The sequence below is a fragment of the Erpetoichthys calabaricus genome, chromosome 4 (genome assembly GCF_900747795.2).
Source record: "Erpetoichthys calabaricus chromosome 4, fErpCal1.3, whole genome shotgun sequence".
In the NCBI taxonomy this organism is placed as follows: domain Eukaryota; kingdom Metazoa; phylum Chordata; class Cladistia; order Polypteriformes; family Polypteridae; genus Erpetoichthys; species Erpetoichthys calabaricus.
Window position 1 is genome coordinate 1,333,861 of NC_041397.2, and position 19,063 is coordinate 1,352,923.

The window sequence follows — 19,063 nt, forward strand, 5'->3', positions numbered from 1 at the left end:
ACCCCACCCCTGAGAAGGAGAGCTTAGCTAAAGGAAAATTGCTTTAGGCTTTTTAATAAGGCAACATTAAACAAAAGAAAGGGAGAAGTAAATATCTATGTAAATAAGAGATGGAGAAGGGAGTTAAATGCAATAATAGTTATTTCTCTTATTCTAAAATAATATTGATTAAATCCTGCCATGTTTTGAAAAAATTTTGTACAGATCCTCTAACTGAAAATTTGATTTTTTCCAATTTCAAATAATATAAAACATCGGTTTCCCACTGACTTATAAGAGGAGAATTAGGATTCTTCCAATTTAACAAAATAAGTTTGCGTGCCAAAAGTGTAGTGAATGCAATCACAGTTTTCTTGTCCTTCTCCAATTCAAGTCCATCTGGAAGAACACCGAAAACAGCTGTTAGTGGGTTAGGAGGGATTGTGATACTAAGGCTGTCTGAGAGGCACTTAAAAATTTTTGTCCAAAATGATGTTAGTTTAGTGCAGGCCCAGAACATGTGACCCAGTGAGGCAGGAGCTTGGTTGCCGCGTTGGCAGGTTGGATCTTGCCCTGGACAGTTTTAAGCGAGACAGATGGGCTCGATATATAATTTTTAGTTGAATAATTCTATGCTTTGCGCATATAGAACTCGAGTGAATTCTCTGCTTTGCTACCTTCCACTCCTTTTCTGATATATTGATTAAGAGATATTCTTCCCAGTGTCCTCTTGGATCTTTGAAAGGTAGGGACTCTAATAAGATTTTATATATTGCGGAAATAGTGTTTATTTCCTCGAAATTGAGCAGTATTTTTTCCAGCATTGTGGAGGGTGCAAGGTGGGGGAAATCGGGCAATTTCTGTTTAACAAAATTTCTAATTTGAAGATAGTAAAAGAAATGTGTAGCTGGGAGGTTGAATTTTGAACGTAATTGTTCAAAAGATGTAAATATATTGTCTATATAAAGATCTCTGAGCATTTTAATCCCAAAACTTTTCCAGGTATTAAAAACTGGATATACTTGCGAAGGTTGAGAGAGGTGGTTCTCTTGCAGAGGTGCCACTGATAAAAGATTCTCCATCTTAAAATGCTTTCTAATGTGGTTCCATATTCTGAGTGAGTAAAGCACAATTGGGTTATTAGTATATTTGCGATAACTTTCATTTATTGGAGAACAGAGCAGGGAATATAAAGAAGTACTACAGGATTTTACTTCTATTGCAGACCAAGCCTGTGTATGTTCATTTATTTGTGTCCAGGTTTTTATGGCTTGTATGTTTGCTGCCCAGTAATAAAACTGAAAATTAGGTAAAGCCATGCCACCTTCTGCCTGAGGTCTTTGTAGGGTCGCTCTTCGGATACGTGGGTGTTTTGAGTTCCAAATGAATGAGGTTATTATTGAATCTAACTGTTTAAAAAATGATTTATTGATATATATTGAAATGTTTTGAAATAAAAAGAGAAGTTTAGGAAGGATATTCATCTTAACAATGTTAATTCTTCCGGCTAGAGTGAGATGAAGGGTTGACCATCTATGCAAGTCTTGCTTAATTTTTTCCATACAGACGCCAAAATTTTGTTGATAAAGAGCTTTATGTTTACTTGTGATATTTACCCATAGGTATTTAAACTGATCTGCTATGGTAAAAGGTAGGGTGTCTAATCTAATATTATATGCTTGTGAATTTACTGGAAAGAGTATACTTTTATTCAGATTAATTTTAAGACCAGATATCTTTTGAAATTCTGTTAGTGCTGTTAAAACAGCGGGGACAGTGTTTTCTGGGTCTGATATATATAAGACCATATCATCTGCATATAGAGAAATTTTCTGTTCCAGTCCTTCTCTGACAATCCCCTTTATCTGATAAGAATTTCTGCAGTGAACCGCCAGTGGTTCAATAGCGATTGCAAACAACAGTGGCGACAAGGGACATCCTTGTCTGGTGCCACGTTCTAGTTTAAAGTAGTCTGAGCAAATGTTATTAATACAAACTGAAGTTTCTGGATTGGTATACAGTAGTTTGATCCAAGCACAAATATTCGGGCCAAACCCAAATTTCTCCAATGCAGTGAAAAGGTAATTCCATTCAATCATATCAAATGCTTTTTCTGCGTCTAATGATAGTAATATCTCTGGGGTGTTTGATTTTGCTGGTGAATATATAACATTAAACAAGCGTCGGAGATTTGAAGATAGGTGTCGGCCTTTAATAAATCCAGTTTGATCTTGTGATATTACCGAGGGCAGCACTTTCTCCATCCTTCTAGCTAGGATTTTTGAGAGTATCTTAACATCATTATTCAGGAGTGAAATTGGTCTATATGATGCACATTGTAACAAGTCCTTATTTTGTTTAGGAAAGACGGTGATTAATGCTTGACGAAATGTTTGAGGTAGTGTTTGGTTGTCTCTAGCTTCTGTAAATGTTGCCAATAAGAGTGGAGCTAGCTGAGTGGAGAATTTCTTATGAAACTCTACGGGGTAACCATCAGGGCCTGATGATTTCCCGCTTTGTAGTGACTTTATAGCGTCTAGTAATTCTGTTAGCGTTAGAGGTTTATCTAGTTCCTCAGCACTTAAAGCATCTATTTATGGTATTTGTGAATTATCCAGAAATGCATTAGATTGTGTGTTGTCTTCTTTGGGCTCAGTGGAATATAAAGACTTATAGTAATCTCTAAATGTTTGCATTATTTTATTATGGTCGATGATTTCTTCTCCATTCTTGTTGGTGATTACTGGTATTGCAAATGTGAACTTCTTGTTTATGAATTTGTTGAGCTAAAAGCTTATTAGCTTTTTCTCCGTGTTCATAGTAATGCTGTCTAGACTTATAAATTAGTTGTTCAGTTTCTTTAGTTGTTAAGATGTTAAGTTCTGTATGTAGGGCCTGCCTTTTCCTGTGGAGAACTTCACTTGGACGCCTGGCTTGTTCTTCATCTATTCCAGTAATTTCATTTCTTAGCTCTGACACTTTCTTGGTTTCTAATTTATTTCTGTGGGAAAGATATGAAATAATCTGTCCTCTTAAGAAGGCCTTTAGAGTCCCCCAGAGTGTTCCTGCAGAAACCTCTGTGGACGTATTTGTCTCTAGGAAGAAGCTGATTTGTTTGGATATAAATTCTGTGCAGTTCTCGTCTGCCAATAAAAGAGGGTTAAGGCGCCATCTGCGAGGTGAGTGTGAGGGGCTTATTGATTTTAGCTCCAAGACTAGAGGTGCATGGTCAGAGATAACAATTGTGTCATATTTGCATGATTTAATTGTAGGCAGGAAATTATTATCTATAAAAAAATAATCAATTCTTGAGTAGCTATAATGCACTGGTGAGTAGAACGAATATGTTCTTGAGTTTGGGTTAAGAAACCTCCAGGGGTCTGATAAGTTGTGATCTTTCAAAAACTGTGTAATTATCTTTGCAGTATTAGATGTCGTCCCCCCTGTCCTAGGAGTCCTATCTAAGAGTGGATTTAAAACACAATTAAAGTCCCCAGCCATTATAATGTTATGAGTGTTCACATTGGGAATGGATGCAAATAGATTTTGCATGAATTCCTTATCATCAACATTGGATGCATAAACATTTATCAAAATCATTTTACTGTTATATAAGTTGCCCATGACCATCACATATCTCCCTTCAGGGTCCGACACTACATCTGATGCTACAAATGGAACTGTTCTGTGTATGAGAATTCCCACCCCTCTAGTTTTCTTTATAAAGCTAGAATGGAACATTTGGCCAGTCCAGTCTTTTTGTAATCTGAACTGATCCTTGGTTAGTAAGTGGGTCTCCTGTAGAAATACTATTTTAGCGTTTAAGCCTGTTAGGTGAGAGCATACTTTCTTTCTCTTTAATTCGTGATTCAGGCCTTTAACATTCCAGCTCACAAAGTTAACTGTCCCATCATGGAGACATTGATTCTGAGTTTTTAATGTCATTTATAGTTTTAATTGGTAATATGGCAGTTTTAATCTTAGTTTCAAGATTCCCTAGGAGTTATTGCATTTTAGCCTATTGTTGCATTGATATTTATAATTATAAGAATTACAAGAATAGATTAGATATAACCTGCTCTCCTTCTCTCCCCCTTTTATCCCCCCACCCCCCCATTTTGCCTCCCCACATGAGGCTAGATCCCACTTCGCGATGTCCCAGTCCTCTGACATACAAAGAGACAGAGCACGTCCAAAACAAAACAAACCCCACCCTGCAGCGGCGTTACAGAATTAAAACAGAGATATCTTTTGCAGTTAAATTCTTAATACTATCTGCCGAAGATGTTCTCATTAACAATATTTAAGCTTGAAATAATCTTCAGCGCTTTTAAGTTAAGATATTAAGATTAAAAAAAAAAAAAGAAACAACCCTGGAAATGATTTTAAAAACTAGTCTAGGATAAACCTGGTAATTCCTACTGTAATAGTGTAATGGTAATAGTATAAATAGTAGAAAAAGCAGTAAACCAAGAGTATGAAGTTAAACAGTCTATTTTAAGGTATAGTAAAATAAAAAAAAAAAAAATGAATCCTACTTTAATTACTTTCACATTTTCACACTCACGTCTATAACTCTATAGCTCTGATTAAAACATAAACATATAAAGTCCAGATAAAGAAAAGGATGTATAATTATAATACCAGTCTCTTTAAACATGGATCCAGAGAGCAGATCATAGGTCCTTCTCGTGCCTTGATAGAATACGGCACCTTATTAACTTTCAAAAAAGTGTCGGAAACAGCTTCTTTAGTTCCTTTTCAGCTTCTTCTTTGCTTAAGAAAATATAATGTTGATCTTGAACTTCCACTTTCAGTTTGGTGGGATACAAGAGGCTGTATTTGATATCGGCTTTCCGTAGCAACTTTTTAATGTCGATGTAGGATCTGCGTTTTGCAGCTGTTGATGGTGGGAAAAATACGAATAAGATTATTTTCGAATATAATCTCTTGCTTGCGTCTGAGAAGTGCCATCACATCAAGCTTACATCGTAGTCGCTCGAAGCGCACAATAAAATACCTAGGTTTAAAGGCGCTTGGTATCTTTGTGCGATAAGCCGTGGCTATCTCAATGTCGAGTTTAAAGTCATCTCCAATTATTTTAGACAGTAATTCTACTGCAAATTTCACTGGGCTTGAGCTTTCTCGTTTCTCGGGTATACCCTCAATTCTTATATTATTTCTTCTGCACCCATCCTCCAGGGCTGCAAGTCTGTCTCCAAGTTTTTTGCATTCCGAGTTCGCAGCTGTGGCTTTTTCATCAGCGTTAGACGCCAGTTGTTCCGCTGTTTCCACTTGAGCCGTGAGTCCCTGCTTAACGTCTTCCAGCTGATCTGAAACGTCATTAATATGGTCATCAAGCATTTTCAGTTTGGAATTAGTTTCTTCAATGTGTTCCACTAATTTCTCCAACATGCCTTTAAAGTTCACGTCAAAACGTTTAAATAGACGTGTTTCCTTATCTTTGTTATCCTTCTTGAGCTCAATGGTCACCTTCTTAAGATCATTCGTGTTATCTTTCTTAAGCTCATTCATGGCCGTAACCATGGCAGTGGCCAGTGTAGCGATCATCTCTTTCAGTTTGGACAGTTCGCTTCAGCTTTCGTGCTCCGCGAGTGGAAATGCAGCGCCTGTTACAGCAGGCGCTGCAGGCTCGCGATGAGTAGATGAGAGCACATCCTGCAGAGCCCTTTCTAGTCTCGAATGATCCTCAGAAATCGGCGATCCATCGCGACCTGTACCACTTGCACCTTCGCTCCCATTTTCACTCTCGACTGGAGACAATACAATGGAGCGGGGTCCCAGGATTTCTGTGCATTCGTCTGCCTGTTCCAGGTCAGTCTCCGTGAGGCCATACCTTGCACTTGCACTCAGGCCGGAAGTCTGTCCAGACTTTGATACAGCTTTAAGTTTCTTTTCCGGTTCTTTCTGACTTTTCTTCTTGTTACTCATGCTTGTATATTGTAGTGGAAGTTCCTTGGTCGGGTTAAATACAGGATACCTCTAAATAATATGAAATACGTGGGAAAATAAATCCGCTTTTAGCGGAGCTCTGCTTCAGACGTCCATCTCCTATAAACGGACGAAACCAATCAGTATATATATTTCTCTTCTGGTTCGTCTGCTTCCACTTCAAAACCGGTCCCCCCCACACGCAGCCGACACGGCATTTCTTGATTCCTATTCGTCGTCTTCCATGTCATGCACTATACTGGCCCGCTGAGCGTAATACATCCAACAAGTACTCGAGGTGCTGCCACAACGGTAAAGTAGCTTTACCACCTTTGTGGGAGCCATCTGTGTCTTTACAACAACTTCTTACACAGCAAACATCAGAATCTAAAAATTATCGTGAACACATTCGAGAATACAACTCTTCTCTAGCGTTTGCTTCCATGGGTGCATAGATAACTCAACCTCCTGGCCACGGACCATACTGATTTAAAATACACGGGCAAATTTATCACCAAATCTCTCCACTATACGCTAACACTTCTACCTCTCCAGGATATGGACAGTTGTATGTTTTTGACACAGCGCAAGATACTGAAGTACGCTTACAAAATAAAGCAAACTCTGCATGCAGCAAAATGTACTTCTCCAGCTAGATTCCATACTCAGAACCATCAACCTCTTCGCTAAATCATACAAACACATGCATGAAATCGCTCAGTCCAATCCAACAGCATCTGTACGAATGGTTTTCAAGGAAAACCCTGGGCAGGATTTACGACGATACAATGCCCCGACATGTCACACCGATGTTGCAGCGTTGGAGAAGATGGCGAAACGCCTGCTGAAAGGGACAACTCCTGTAAACAGATTTCTACATTCAATATGAATTGCGATCTTATGGTTTACCCACTTTTATTCCCTTATGGAGACATTGGCTGGCACAAAGACTTATAACATGTTCCCGATAAAAGAATCGCCAAGCGAATAAGGCTTACTCAATGCCAATGTACAGATTAGCAACGAGGAATACATTTAGTATTTTGCACTGCAGCGGCAAACTATTCCAACAGTATGTCGTAGATGCGTACGTTAAAACAGAGCGCGCGCGTCTCAACTATCTCAGATTACAACAACAAGATCTGCGCATGGAAATATCAGACGCACTGCAAGCAGTCGCTGACAATAACAACATACGTGTAGGCAAAATGATCATATTACCGTCCACATTTCCAGGAAGTCCAAGATACATGCAACAAAACTATCAGGATGCCATGGCCATAGTACGTAAATTCTGAAAGCCTGATTTATTTATCACTTTCACATGTAATCCTGCTTGGCCGGAAATTCTACATGCACACTGCGTCTTTCAAGAAGTATTTATTTCTTCTTGATATCTGAATTCCATTCTCACCATTTTCTGTTCCTATTCTTACACCGCTGTATGCTACGACGGGCATCGGCTAGAATTTATTAATACAGAAGGCCCATTCCTGTGGACAGTTGTAACCCGACTGCTGTGACTGCGGCACAAACAAGTCAGAAAATGTCAGACGCCTTTAGCTGGAACATTTCACATTTTTATGCCATTCAAAAGTCAGTTATTACATTTTTGTTTATTGAATATTTTTGTAACAATAAATCATATTCCAAAATAATATCAATAATAAAATGCAATTCCTTGTGTTAGTCGATGACGTTAAATGTGGGGCACTTTACAGTGGAGTTAAAAGCGGAGCACAGAGAGGCTTTTGTACACAGCAGACTACAATTCAAGTGATGTGACAATGGCGGCGAGTGGTGCGTGTTAGTGGCAGAGGCTCTGTGACTAACTGGGGTACAGTTTTCTTAAACAGCACATTCTTGAAAGTATACCTAATAGAGCAGCATCCAAAAATAAGTGATTCAAAAAAAATAACTGTTAGCACAAAATGACTGATACATGCGTTAAATTACAAGCCCAAATCAGAAAAAGTTGGGACGGCATGGAAAATGCAAACAAAGAAAATTAAAAAACGCAGCCATTCTTAAATTTACTTTGACTCTGACACTTTGAACCCAAGACATTTCAGGTTTTGTCTGGTCAGCTTCATTTTATTTGTTAATTCTCGCCCATTCCTGCAGTTCATCTCAATGACAATTGAACTGTCTCAACAAATTTCTTTAAGAATAAGTGTGACATATTTCAACAAAATTGATCCAAGGTGGCTGAGTATTTTCATGCAGACAAACAGACATACAGACGTGGCTATTGCAATAGGTGCTTTGTGCATTAGATGCAAAATTTCCAAACCTGATGTGATGCCTCAAAGCGAGAGCCAAAAAGTCAGGCCATGCTTCCTGCTAGGCTGCCCAGATAAAGATCACTTCCAGGTAGCCTGGCTGCCTACTCAGATGGTTGGCTTCGGCCTACACCTGGCCAAATGGGACTTTAGCTTGGAAAATTTAAAAATATTGGCAAAGTCTTCAAAAATATTCCAAATGCCCACAAGGCAACTCCTGTCTTGTGTACCAAAGGGCAATGAAAATAATCTTTTATTAAAAAGGATTTACTGAGAAAAAGGGGAAAATGACAAAATACTCAACAATATAACAAGGCAAGGAGCGGTACCTTAGCAGTGAGGTAATAGTGGTCCGGCCTCTTCAGGGGTCCATCCACAAAACACAAGGAACAATGGAGAACAAGATTACTCACTTCGAAAGTAAATAATCGACTATTTAATAAAATGCCTGGGTCTGTGTGTCGGTCCGGTCCCTCAGAGCGATCGGATTGGTCAGTTTGGCTTTGGTGACACAATTGAAAGAGGAAGTGCGAGCAACACACGAGGAGAAGTAAAGGTGCAGGAGGCACGCTGAGAGTCGCCTTCAACAATGAATAAAAGTGGACAGGAGTTAGAGAAGCAACATTTATGGGAACAGGCGAGAGAGGCAGAGACAGCTGAACATACCGTGGAAAGGTACATGTAGGGCAAGAGATTTCAAATCTTTCTAAATTTATTTTATGACCAGTCTTCAACAGGTCATGTGGTCAGTACACAAACAAATGTAATCGACTGAGACAAGTAGTATAACCAATTAACAATATTAACATAACCAATATAGTGATTCTTGAATTAAAAATGAACAAAAAAGACATTTAAACCTAAGCCAAGGGATGGACCCTGGCTGAAACATCGTAGCCCCCTTTTCATTCCAGCCTGCGTCTACCTGGTGCAGTCAGTACAGATACGGCATTTGTGGTGCTTCCAGCATGTTACAATTTGCACAAGGAAGCACAAGCAGATGAAATAACATTTTTAAAGAGGAATGGGAGAATGGTGCAGTCAGAAACAAAACCTTAATCTAAACCAGAAGATGGAGGGCCAATGCCAACTAAGCCCACTCATAGTGAAACGGGAACAAACTGTGAACCTGCTGACTTTAAACACACGCACTTCACTCTCAATCCGTCAAGCCTGGACAAACTGAAAATGCCCTCGACGACCTTAATACAGTTGACCGTGATGTCGAGCATCGTGGACTTCTGATCGTAACCTAGCAGGATGCAATCAAATGTTCAAAAAGTGGCAGCGCCTCCGAGAGCCAAGATGGTTTTGCAGAAGACCACTAAGATATTTTTAACTTAATTCAAACAAAATCAAATAGCAGATAAAGAATCAATGTGCCAATAACGAGATAAATGTTCAGTGACCCTCTCATAACAGAGTGACTTTCACATAAACTACATTTGAGCACTGTTATGATGGTCTTCTGTTTATGTTTTAAATATTAATATGTAAATTCTGTTTGTGTGTTCTTACTGTTTGGATTTTATTACTTCTCAGTGAATCTTGTCCTATCATTTTCTAACCTGCTTAATCCAGTCAGACCATGGTCATTGGGGGGGTGGGTGCTGGGGTCTGTCCCAGCTAGCATTGGGCACCAGTCCATCACAGAGCAAACACACACACACACACACATACACACAACAGGGCCATTTTAGCATAGCCAGTTCTCTTAGTGAATATTGTTTTTATTTAATTCTTTTATATTATCGTAGTATTCTGATTATTTATTTCTTAGTTCTGCTCCTTATTCTCAATATGTTGAACCGAAGGGGGTGAGCCTCCCTGCCTAAACAAGCCTAAGAAAGCGTCACTGCTAGCACTGGGACATTGACATATTGTTGTGTTTCTTCAGATCTTCCTTAGTACTTCTTGTGATTTCCTGATTTACGAACTTTCCTTTAGATTGTGGACTTTTCTGTGCCAGATGAGAATAGTCAAAGCAGCTCGGCTGAACTTCAGTAAAGATGCTCTCCTCCAGCCATCCTCTTTGAAGATCAACTGCTAGATGTTATTAGCAACAGACCAGGAGATGTGCATGGTGCATGTAACAGAAGCTACAACAGATTGATTATGGGTTGTTATCAAACACCAGAGGGCTAAACTGTTATTGTAGTCAAGCAAGAATTGGCAGGAGTTGCTAACAAAAACAGAAAAAATTCAACTAGAGCCAAAATCATCATCTTCTTCTTCTTCTTCTTCTTCTTCTTGCTCCTCACGTTTTCCATAACATGACATTTGGAAAGTTATGAGTCTTTACCAGAAAATCAGAACCTAAAGTGTTAAACCAATAGTTGTTGACTAATGGTGCCACACTGGAATCTACAGAGCCATCCGTGTGCTGTTGATATTGTTGGTTTATTCTTTTAATATGTCAGGTCACAAGTTCAAATTAAGCAGATGGCTTCAGTTTATGTCATTTTGTGACTCTGATTTGGAACAAAGATTTGTTTTTAAGCACAGTGTTATTTGACAGTGTGAGGGAGTGGGTGGGCATGAGTGGGTGAGTGGGCCTGTTTTCTGCCCACTGGTGCCAGGATGGGGTCTGCCCGGCGTCTCCGACCCTGACTTGGATGTTTTGTTCTGGCCCTCTGCAGATTTGAATGAGCTATGAAAGTGATATTAGTAGAGCGGCGTTGACTACCCACAGACGCTGTACCAAGTAAAGTAACACGTATTTGCTTCTTTACAGGGAGCTCTCACATAAATGAGGCAGGCAGTCCTTACGCGAGCTCAGACAGCAGTCCTTATCGACCTCCCTCAGGTGGGCCCAGGTGAGTACTTTCCTGCTGTTCTGTGGGACCACAAGTATCCTTTTACAAAAATGAAATGAATGTCTAGATCACAAACATGGCTGCAGTCACACACTAAAAGTAAATGCATGGTGACCCGCCATTTAGGATTTTGCTCTTTTCAGAGCTCACTTATCTCTTGTAGGTGCAGCGTATCGGACGTGATGCCAGTTTGATTCACCTCTGGCTGCACATCATCCAGGCCTGGCAAAGGCAAATAACTGCAACAAAGCTTTAGGGGCCGTAATTCATGGGCACTGAAACGCTCAGGAACGAGGGCAAAACACATCATTGATGCAATCAGTTTTTAGTCATGTTAAAAATGTAGCAATAATATTAAATAAGAATAATAATACATATGTATGGTTTTCAGAGAAAATCAAACTAATCATTGACATGTTTCAGACTTCTAAAAGTTAGCGTTTTGTTTCATTATTCAGTTTTATTCTCTCAGTTGCGTTCATGCGCCCCATGATCTGACACTGCTGTTTTCAAATAAAGATGTGCTATAACAGAGTTGAACTCAGATGAGGATGAGGGTCCTACATCGGAGAAAGAGAACAGAAACACCTCCTGCAACAAACATCCACTCACATATAAGAACAACGCAGCTGCACCAGGCATAAAGGTGAAAGATGGTGCCGTTTGAATGTAGCAAGAGGTCCTCTACAAGTCCAGGCACCTCACACCCAGATAAACAGACTTGAGCTCTGAGAATCTTCTTTGTGACTTGAGCTGCGTCTGTGGTGGAGAGGATGGGATAGCAGGCTGCTTGCTGCTTGTGCTGATCGACACATTTACAAAACAAAAGACGGTGATGAAGCGGGGTGAAGGGATTTAAGGTGGTCCGGGATTACGAGTGTTTGCATAGGCTTCAGGAATTCTAGTGTTAAGTAAACCCATTTATGACTTTTTCTTTCTGGGCAGTCATTGCACTCGTCACCGAGGCCAAGCTCAGCCTTCCTGCCTGAGTTCACAGGTGTAATGCAATAACAGAAATGGTGACAGCAGACATTATTACATATGTGAACACACAAACAAGGTTAAACATACAGTAAAACTGAGAAATTATGAAACTGATTGACAAATCCGGAATACAACTGTTAAAACTAGAAAAAAAATCCTGTGGGGTCCGTCATTGACAATGGGGACAGGCCCGGTGTGCTGGTGGACAAACCCGACACGGTGCTTCAGATGCCAGTACCCTCATTTTCGGTTGATAGTAAATTCTAATAGTGGCATCTGCTATCACTTGTAAGTCAACACATTTATTTTGTAATATGTGATTTATTTAGAAATGTCCCTGAAAAAGCCTATCAGAAGTAAAGCACTGACAGTCATGTGGCGCCTTGCATAGTGAAACATGCTACACTTTGATTGTCCAGTTGACACCTTTGTCTTGTGTCCAGGGCTGATGGTCATCACGGGTCTCCTCAGGTCTGTCCTTCTCCCTGGGTGGTCAGCACAGGGGTGTCACAGGAGAATCCCTGTTGGCCCAATGCGGTACGTCCTGCCATGAAGAGGCCTTTACTGCTGGCATGCTGATCCTGCATGAACTAAAATGGCTGCCAAGTTGCCTTGTAGATGCTGACGCTGGTCGGTCCTTTTATGGTTCAAACAATCATACTTCATATCCCATTCTCTTTCTCTCTACCGTATTCTGAAAAAGAGTAGCTTAACTTGTCCCGCAGTGTTGTTCTCATTGTGTGTGCCCACATCCCGCTCTATGTAGAAAGCACACGGTGCCAAGCTGTGTTGGGTACTGTGGGCTTAGTAACCACACGCAGGTGGCCAGTGATGTCCGCTGTCTTGTGAATTGACAGAAAACGCAGCACAGATCCATTGATTCAGTTGTCACGTGTGCAGAGTGCAGTGAATGTTGTCATTTGTGTGCTTGACCAACATGCCGGTGGCTTAGATCTCACTCTACAGGTCATGTAAGTGTACCATAGACTCATAAAGTCTTCAGACAACTTCACCTTCTGCACACTGTTGGGTTTGTAGATTTCTTTTAAAACAGACAAAGGTGACATTTTTGACTGCCATTCTACTCTCAATAACTCATAATGACAAAGTGAAAACATGAGACCAAAAAGGTTTACAAATGTCTTAAAAATCAAAAGCTGAAATCTTTCACTCACAGAAGTATGCAGAACCTCTTTTGTGCCACTCCACATTGGGCTCAGATGTCTCTGTTTGCTTTAATTCTCCTTGAGATGTGTTGAGAACTTCACTGGAGTCACGTGTGGCAAACTGAAGTGACTGGGCATCATTTAGAAAGACATGTCATGTACAGAAGGTGGTCCCTCAATTCACACTGCATGTCCGAGCCAAAGACCACCGAGATCAAAGCAAGGGGATCAAACCATTTCTGAGGCTTTGAGTGCTCCCAGGAGCACAGTGGCCTCATGAATTCTTTCATGGAAGATGTTGGAACCACCAGGACTCTTCCTATGGTTGGCCATCCATACAAACTGAGTAACAGGGCAAGAAGGGCCTTGGTCAGGGAGATGCCCACAAACCCAATGGTCACTCTGCAGACCTTCAGAAGTCCTCTGCTGAGATGGAAGGGCAACCATCTCAGCAGCACTCCATTATTCATTTATTTAGGCAATGTGGCTAGATGGAAGACACTCTTCAGTAAAAGTTGAAGGGACTCTGTGAGCATGAGGAGGAAGAGGCTCTCTTTTGATGAAACAAAAATGGACTCCAAGCACAGCCCAGGCCCTGCTCAGCACCTGCCTAATACCATCCCTATGGCGAAGCCCAGTGGAGGCAGCATCATGCTGTGGGGACATGGACAGGTGGACCAGTCAGTATTAATGGAAGGGCGAAAGCAGCCAAAAACAAAGAGGTCCTTGACGAAAATGTGCAATCTCAGACTGGGGCAATGGTTCAGTGACCTGAGGCATACAGCCAAGGCAGCGCTGGAGTGGCTTCAGGTCAAGTGTCCGAGTGTCCTCGAGTGGCCCTGGCAAACACCATATAATGTGTGGGGAGAGAGCTGAAGATGGCAGTTCACAGACGCGTCCCACCCAGTCTAATGGATCTACCAGAAAGAATGGGATCAGCTGTCCAAATACAGGGGTGCAAAGCTTATAGAGACTTGCGAAGAAGACTCCAAGCTGGAATTGCTGCCAAAGGGGCCTCTAAAAAGTAGTAAGTTAAGGGTCTGAATGGGAGATTTCAGTTTTTGATTGTGGGTTTGCTTCCCGGGTCCTCCCTGTGTGGAGAGCACTTTGAGCAGTGAGAAAGGCGCTATATAAATGTAAAAAATTACTATTATTGAGTGGAAATTTAATATTAAATGTGGAAAGTGAAGGAGTCTGAATGCTTTGTGAGTCCACCTGTAACAACACAGAGTACAACTGGCAAAGTGCGGCATGAACCCGTCGTGATTGGCAGTTTTTATTCTTATTCTGTGTTTTCAGTATTCATATATAGCATTCAGGGGATTTGGAACCCATGGCTTGTGTGAAAAACGTTTTCAGCGTTACAGCGTCTCGTTTTGTGGGACGTGTTGCCAAGACGCACCTTTTGGATGCCAGGGGCATGGTCACTGAGGTCATGACCCCTGACGTTGTGAATACATCCGGTTTAAGGGCTGGCAATGGCGGCCATGTTCTCATCCGAGGTTGTGGATAATCCTTGTGTTAGTGTGCAATTCTTTTGGTGATAGTGAACTTCGGGCGTTTAGAACTCTGCTCTTGATTTCTGGTTAGTGATTTAATCCTGACGGCTGATCGAGCGCCTTGACTTTTGGTTGACTGCATCGCTTCATCTCCTGATCCTTGACAGTTTAGTCCTTTACCGTTTCACTGCAAGTCACTGCAGAACCCCAGATGTGCCCCCCGGGCCTAAACTGGAATTCAGACTTCCCTGCGGTTTTTAAAGGTCCTTGCACAGTCGTCGTGTATGTAAAGCGTGTCCTGTGTTTATTTTATTTTTATTGAAAACTGTGACAGACTTGAAATAAAATGCGTATTTACAGTAATAATTATCTGTCCGTGGTGCTCACTTACGGCCACACTCTGAGCGCACAGTTTAGTGGATTCATGTGAATGGCTTCTGACAGTGATGTCCAGTTTAGGACAGGCGTCTGTCTGTCTGTCTGTCTCTGTGTTAATGGACTGGCCTCACGTTTACTTGATAAATGACTCGGCAAATGCGTGGATGAAGTGACCGCTGGTCATTTGCTAAGTGGACTGACCGCCGAATCGTGTGCACCAACTCTTCCCATTCGCCGAGGTCCCCCGAGTGTGTGTCATGTGCTTCTTGCTCCCCCCGGCCTGTTTGGGCTGTCGTCATTATTCTTGAACATGCCGCCCGCCCGCCGCCGCTGACTGTTTGTCGTCTGGAGCGTCTCGATGTTTTTCTAAACGACTCTCGTCTTTCCCTTCCAGGTACCTCCGTTTCCAGCCCTGCAGTTTCCCTTTGATGTCTGTGCAGCTCAACATCAGTTTTATTTTCATAATGCAGCGAGTTACCAGACGCCTCCAGCGCCTCTTCCTGGTTGTCAGAGTGCGACTCCGCACCTTCCAGTCGGACCAGCATACTGGAATTGGGAGCATCAGCTGACCCAGGAGTACCCAGGAGTAGCACGGGGAGCAGGAAGACACCAGCAGAGTGACACAGACAGTGACGAAAACCGAGAGAAAAGGGGGAAAAGGAGTCACCTGACCAGGCACGAGCACCGGAGGAGGCGCAAAAGTCAAACGCGAGGTGACAAAAGCTGAAGGGAACGCGCGCGGCGGATTGGCTTGATGGCGGTGGCGGCTGCTTCTGCTGCTTCTTCTTCCTGCACTTTATGTCAAATGAGGAGAGTAAAGCAAAAGGAAGTTCACAGACGTGAAGATCCCGAATGTCTGAGTCATTTGACAGCCCGTTACCTGCTGATCTACCGCCAGCGGTAGATGATTGAGTGACACGACGTTACGTTACGGGATACCAGTAGGGTGGCACAGCAGTTAGCACCAACATTCCAGATTCACATCCCCACTGGTGGGCAGTTTGCATGTGCTCCTCGTGTCTCTGGAGGCTTTCCTATCTGCCCTTGAGTTTTTACCCCAAACCTCAAATGCTCGCATGTTAGATGAACTGGCAGTTCTAAAGTGTGCCCGTGTGGTCCACTGGCGGCCTTTCCAGGGTCGGTGCAGCTGGAATTGGCACCAGCTTACTTTGAATGGATGGGTGACTGTGGCTCATCTGACCCAAATAATTGAGAATGTGACAGAAACCCACACAGCGCGCCGCTGGCTTCTCGTTTAGTTTTGGACTAGTTGGCTGCCACCCAGTGGCGTAGACAGGAATTACTTTTAGGGCAGTGAACCAGAATTCTGTCTGTGATCAATCAGGTGGGACTGTCATACAGTATATGTTGGGGTTCAGACCTGAACATTTGGCATGATAGACCACAATAAAATCCACATCATACACATTAGTGGGGGACAAGCACAACACTGGTAGCCCACCCCAGCCGTGACTTTGCAGCTGTCCTTTCCTGGTGTGCGTCTCCGTCAGATGAAGCCGAGCAATGTAAGTGGCAGTCACCACAGGGGACATGCAGTGCCATCTGCTCAGAACTCTCCTGCCAGGCTTGTCCCTGTCTGTTGGGTGCCGTTAGTACTGCAGTTGCCGTGGTTGTTATCATAATTCTCAAAGTGGGCATCAAACTAAAAGAACGCCAAAGTCCATGGCACGGTCTGCATGTGACCAGAAGTGACACCGGTGGTCTTTTGTTTTTTTTAATTAAACCCAGAATGACAGGCAGACCACCTGCAGAATTAGTGCGTCGTGATCTGGCTTTTGGTTTAATTGTTTACACATTTTGTTCTTGGCCTCTAAAAATATTTGAGATATCAGGGGGGCATTTGGGGGCTTCAGAGGTCCAGAAGTAGAGTTGTTAGAATTGCTTTTGGATTTAAAGGGGCTCAAGGTCCAGCAGTTGGGGACATGGGGACACCTAGTGGAAGCTACGGGAACTGCATCTGTGGCTGAGGCCAGGAGACATGAGAGATTTGAAAATTGGAAAGAAACTAAAAAGTCAGAGAGTTTAAAAATATCTGACATTGGGACAGCTGAGCTGATATCTAGTGAAAGGCACAGATAAACAGAGAGAGGTGAAAGGTACTATATAATTGACAGCACTTTATTTGTGCCAGAAGCTCAAGAACTAGAGAACAGCAGAGGGAGAGCACAGGGCAGAGCTGCTGGGATTGGCTGCCACCTGCATTGTCCTGGACTTAGATGACCAATGGAGCGCGATGGAGTGAATGGCCTTCTCTCATTTGTCCAACTTCTTAAGTAAAAGAGCCAATTAGCCTTAATGTTATAAAGATTTGACCAGGCTGGCACCCATATGGGGTTGAACTGGCACCCTTTGGTTTGCTGGCCAGTCATCACCACTTGAACCTTCAGTTCTAATGAAACGGAGATCAGTGCGTGATGTCTGACTCCCAACAAGGTGCCTTTGAATGAAGTTATTACTGTTACTGTTAATTGACCAAATAATGCAGCGCAGATCGATTGAGTTGTCACGTGCGCAGAGCCATTTGTGTGCTTGATCAACACGCCGCCTTGAGCATCGGAAAGGCGCTATATGAATAACATTATTATTAAGTAGTTAGTTGCTGGCTGTTTGAATGTCCTTGTGACGCTGCGTATGATGGCCTTACTTTGTGTTGATGACGGTGCCATTCATTTGCTTCTTTATCTCAATTGCGAATCATCTCATCTGAGCTGAAGGACACATGACGTGTGGTTCTGTTTGGTTTTCCAGGTCCTTATTGTCCCATCTTCAGGGTCAGGTGTGGCACCACGGTGGGTGGTAATGTGATTTGAGAAGGTTCTGCTGCTCTTGAGGGCACACGTTTCTGTCCAAGGACCTTCAAACTGCGCGTTTCACTGCTCCACACATTCCCTGTGTTGACTCCATTACCTTCATCTCCAGATTGATGTCGGCCTTCGTTTACCACATCAGGTTTTCATTGGGTCTCCACACCCTTTGTTAGTATTTAGTGGTCTTCCCTTTTAATGGCTTAACTTGTGTTGCCTGCTCAAGAGCCCCTCAGCTTACCGTTCAGCCATTGGCGGGTTTCCTTTCACTCCTGGTGTTTCTGTTCATCATGGTCTCCTCACACAAGTCTCTTTCAGTCCTTTGGTGGCCAGCAGTTGTGTTTGTGTGGTTTAGCTGACCGTCCCGTCTGCTCTGTGGTCCTCAGTCACCATCTCTGGTAACCAACATAACTAGGTGGTATAAAAAGTAAAAGAAAAGAAATGAAGAACGTGTTTGGTGCCTGAAGGACACGGTCGGGTGGCAGTTCATTGACCTGATCAAGTGGACACTCGCATCTCCACATCTTCTCCATGCCGACAATGCTTAGCTACTTGAAAAAAAGAGATCATGTCAAACAGAAATAAAGCGTCTCTGGTGAATTCATGTGTGCAAAGTCTTCTCAGCATCAAGCAGCAGGAATTGAGCGGGAGGCAGTCGTCTTGGGGACAGGCAGACGTGATGAGTGTATGACGCCAGACTGGTCAGGATGGATTAGGTGACTAATAATGTTCTGCTAATAAATGGGTGTGAGGGTCCTGTAATTCTGACATGGTCTTAACGTAACACCTGCCATGTTAATTCTGGGTGTCAGATGGCTCAGAGAGGTGACGGGTGGCTTGTTTCCAAAATGTTAGCTTAGGGGGGGGGAGTCCGGCCAACCCTGGGGCCTTTCCAGCATTCATGGAGTCCAAAGCCTCATTAAGTTCAGCCAACAGACTGGGAGCCTGTAGAAGAGAACTGGAAGGAGGAGGCCGTGAGGGAGAAGAGTCAGTGGGCAGTTTGGGGGGAGTCATCAAGAAATCCATGACTGAGTTTGTGTGGATCATTTGAAGTTGAGTCTGATTTACTGTGGTATGGAAGCAAAAGTGGCCTTCATGGTGACTGCGGAAGGAGGTGGTGCAACTCCTGGTTTGGCCCCTGAGACACAACAGCGAGTACGAGTGCAAGGAACTAAGAATTTG

General features: G+C 42.6%; 1 protein-coding gene across 2 annotated transcripts in view; it reads left to right on the forward strand.

Annotated features, from left to right (window-relative positions):
- The window catches only part of LOC114641471 (splicing regulator RBM11-like), a 33,094-nt gene extending 16,276 nt beyond the window's left edge, over positions 1-16,818 (forward strand). The window contains exons 3-5 of one of the 2 annotated variants that reach the window (XM_028790502.2): positions 10,948-11,029; positions 12,457-12,550; positions 15,451-16,818. In XM_028790502.2, the coding sequence (XP_028646335.1) occupies positions 10,948-11,029; positions 12,457-12,550; positions 15,451-15,783 (509 nt within the window). In that variant the 3' untranslated portion in view covers positions 15,784-16,818. The remainder of the gene's footprint in view (positions 1-10,947; positions 11,030-12,456; positions 12,551-15,450) is intronic. The other variant, XM_028790503.2, reaches the window with a different exon arrangement.
- Positions 16,819-19,063: the final 2,245 nt, after the last annotated feature.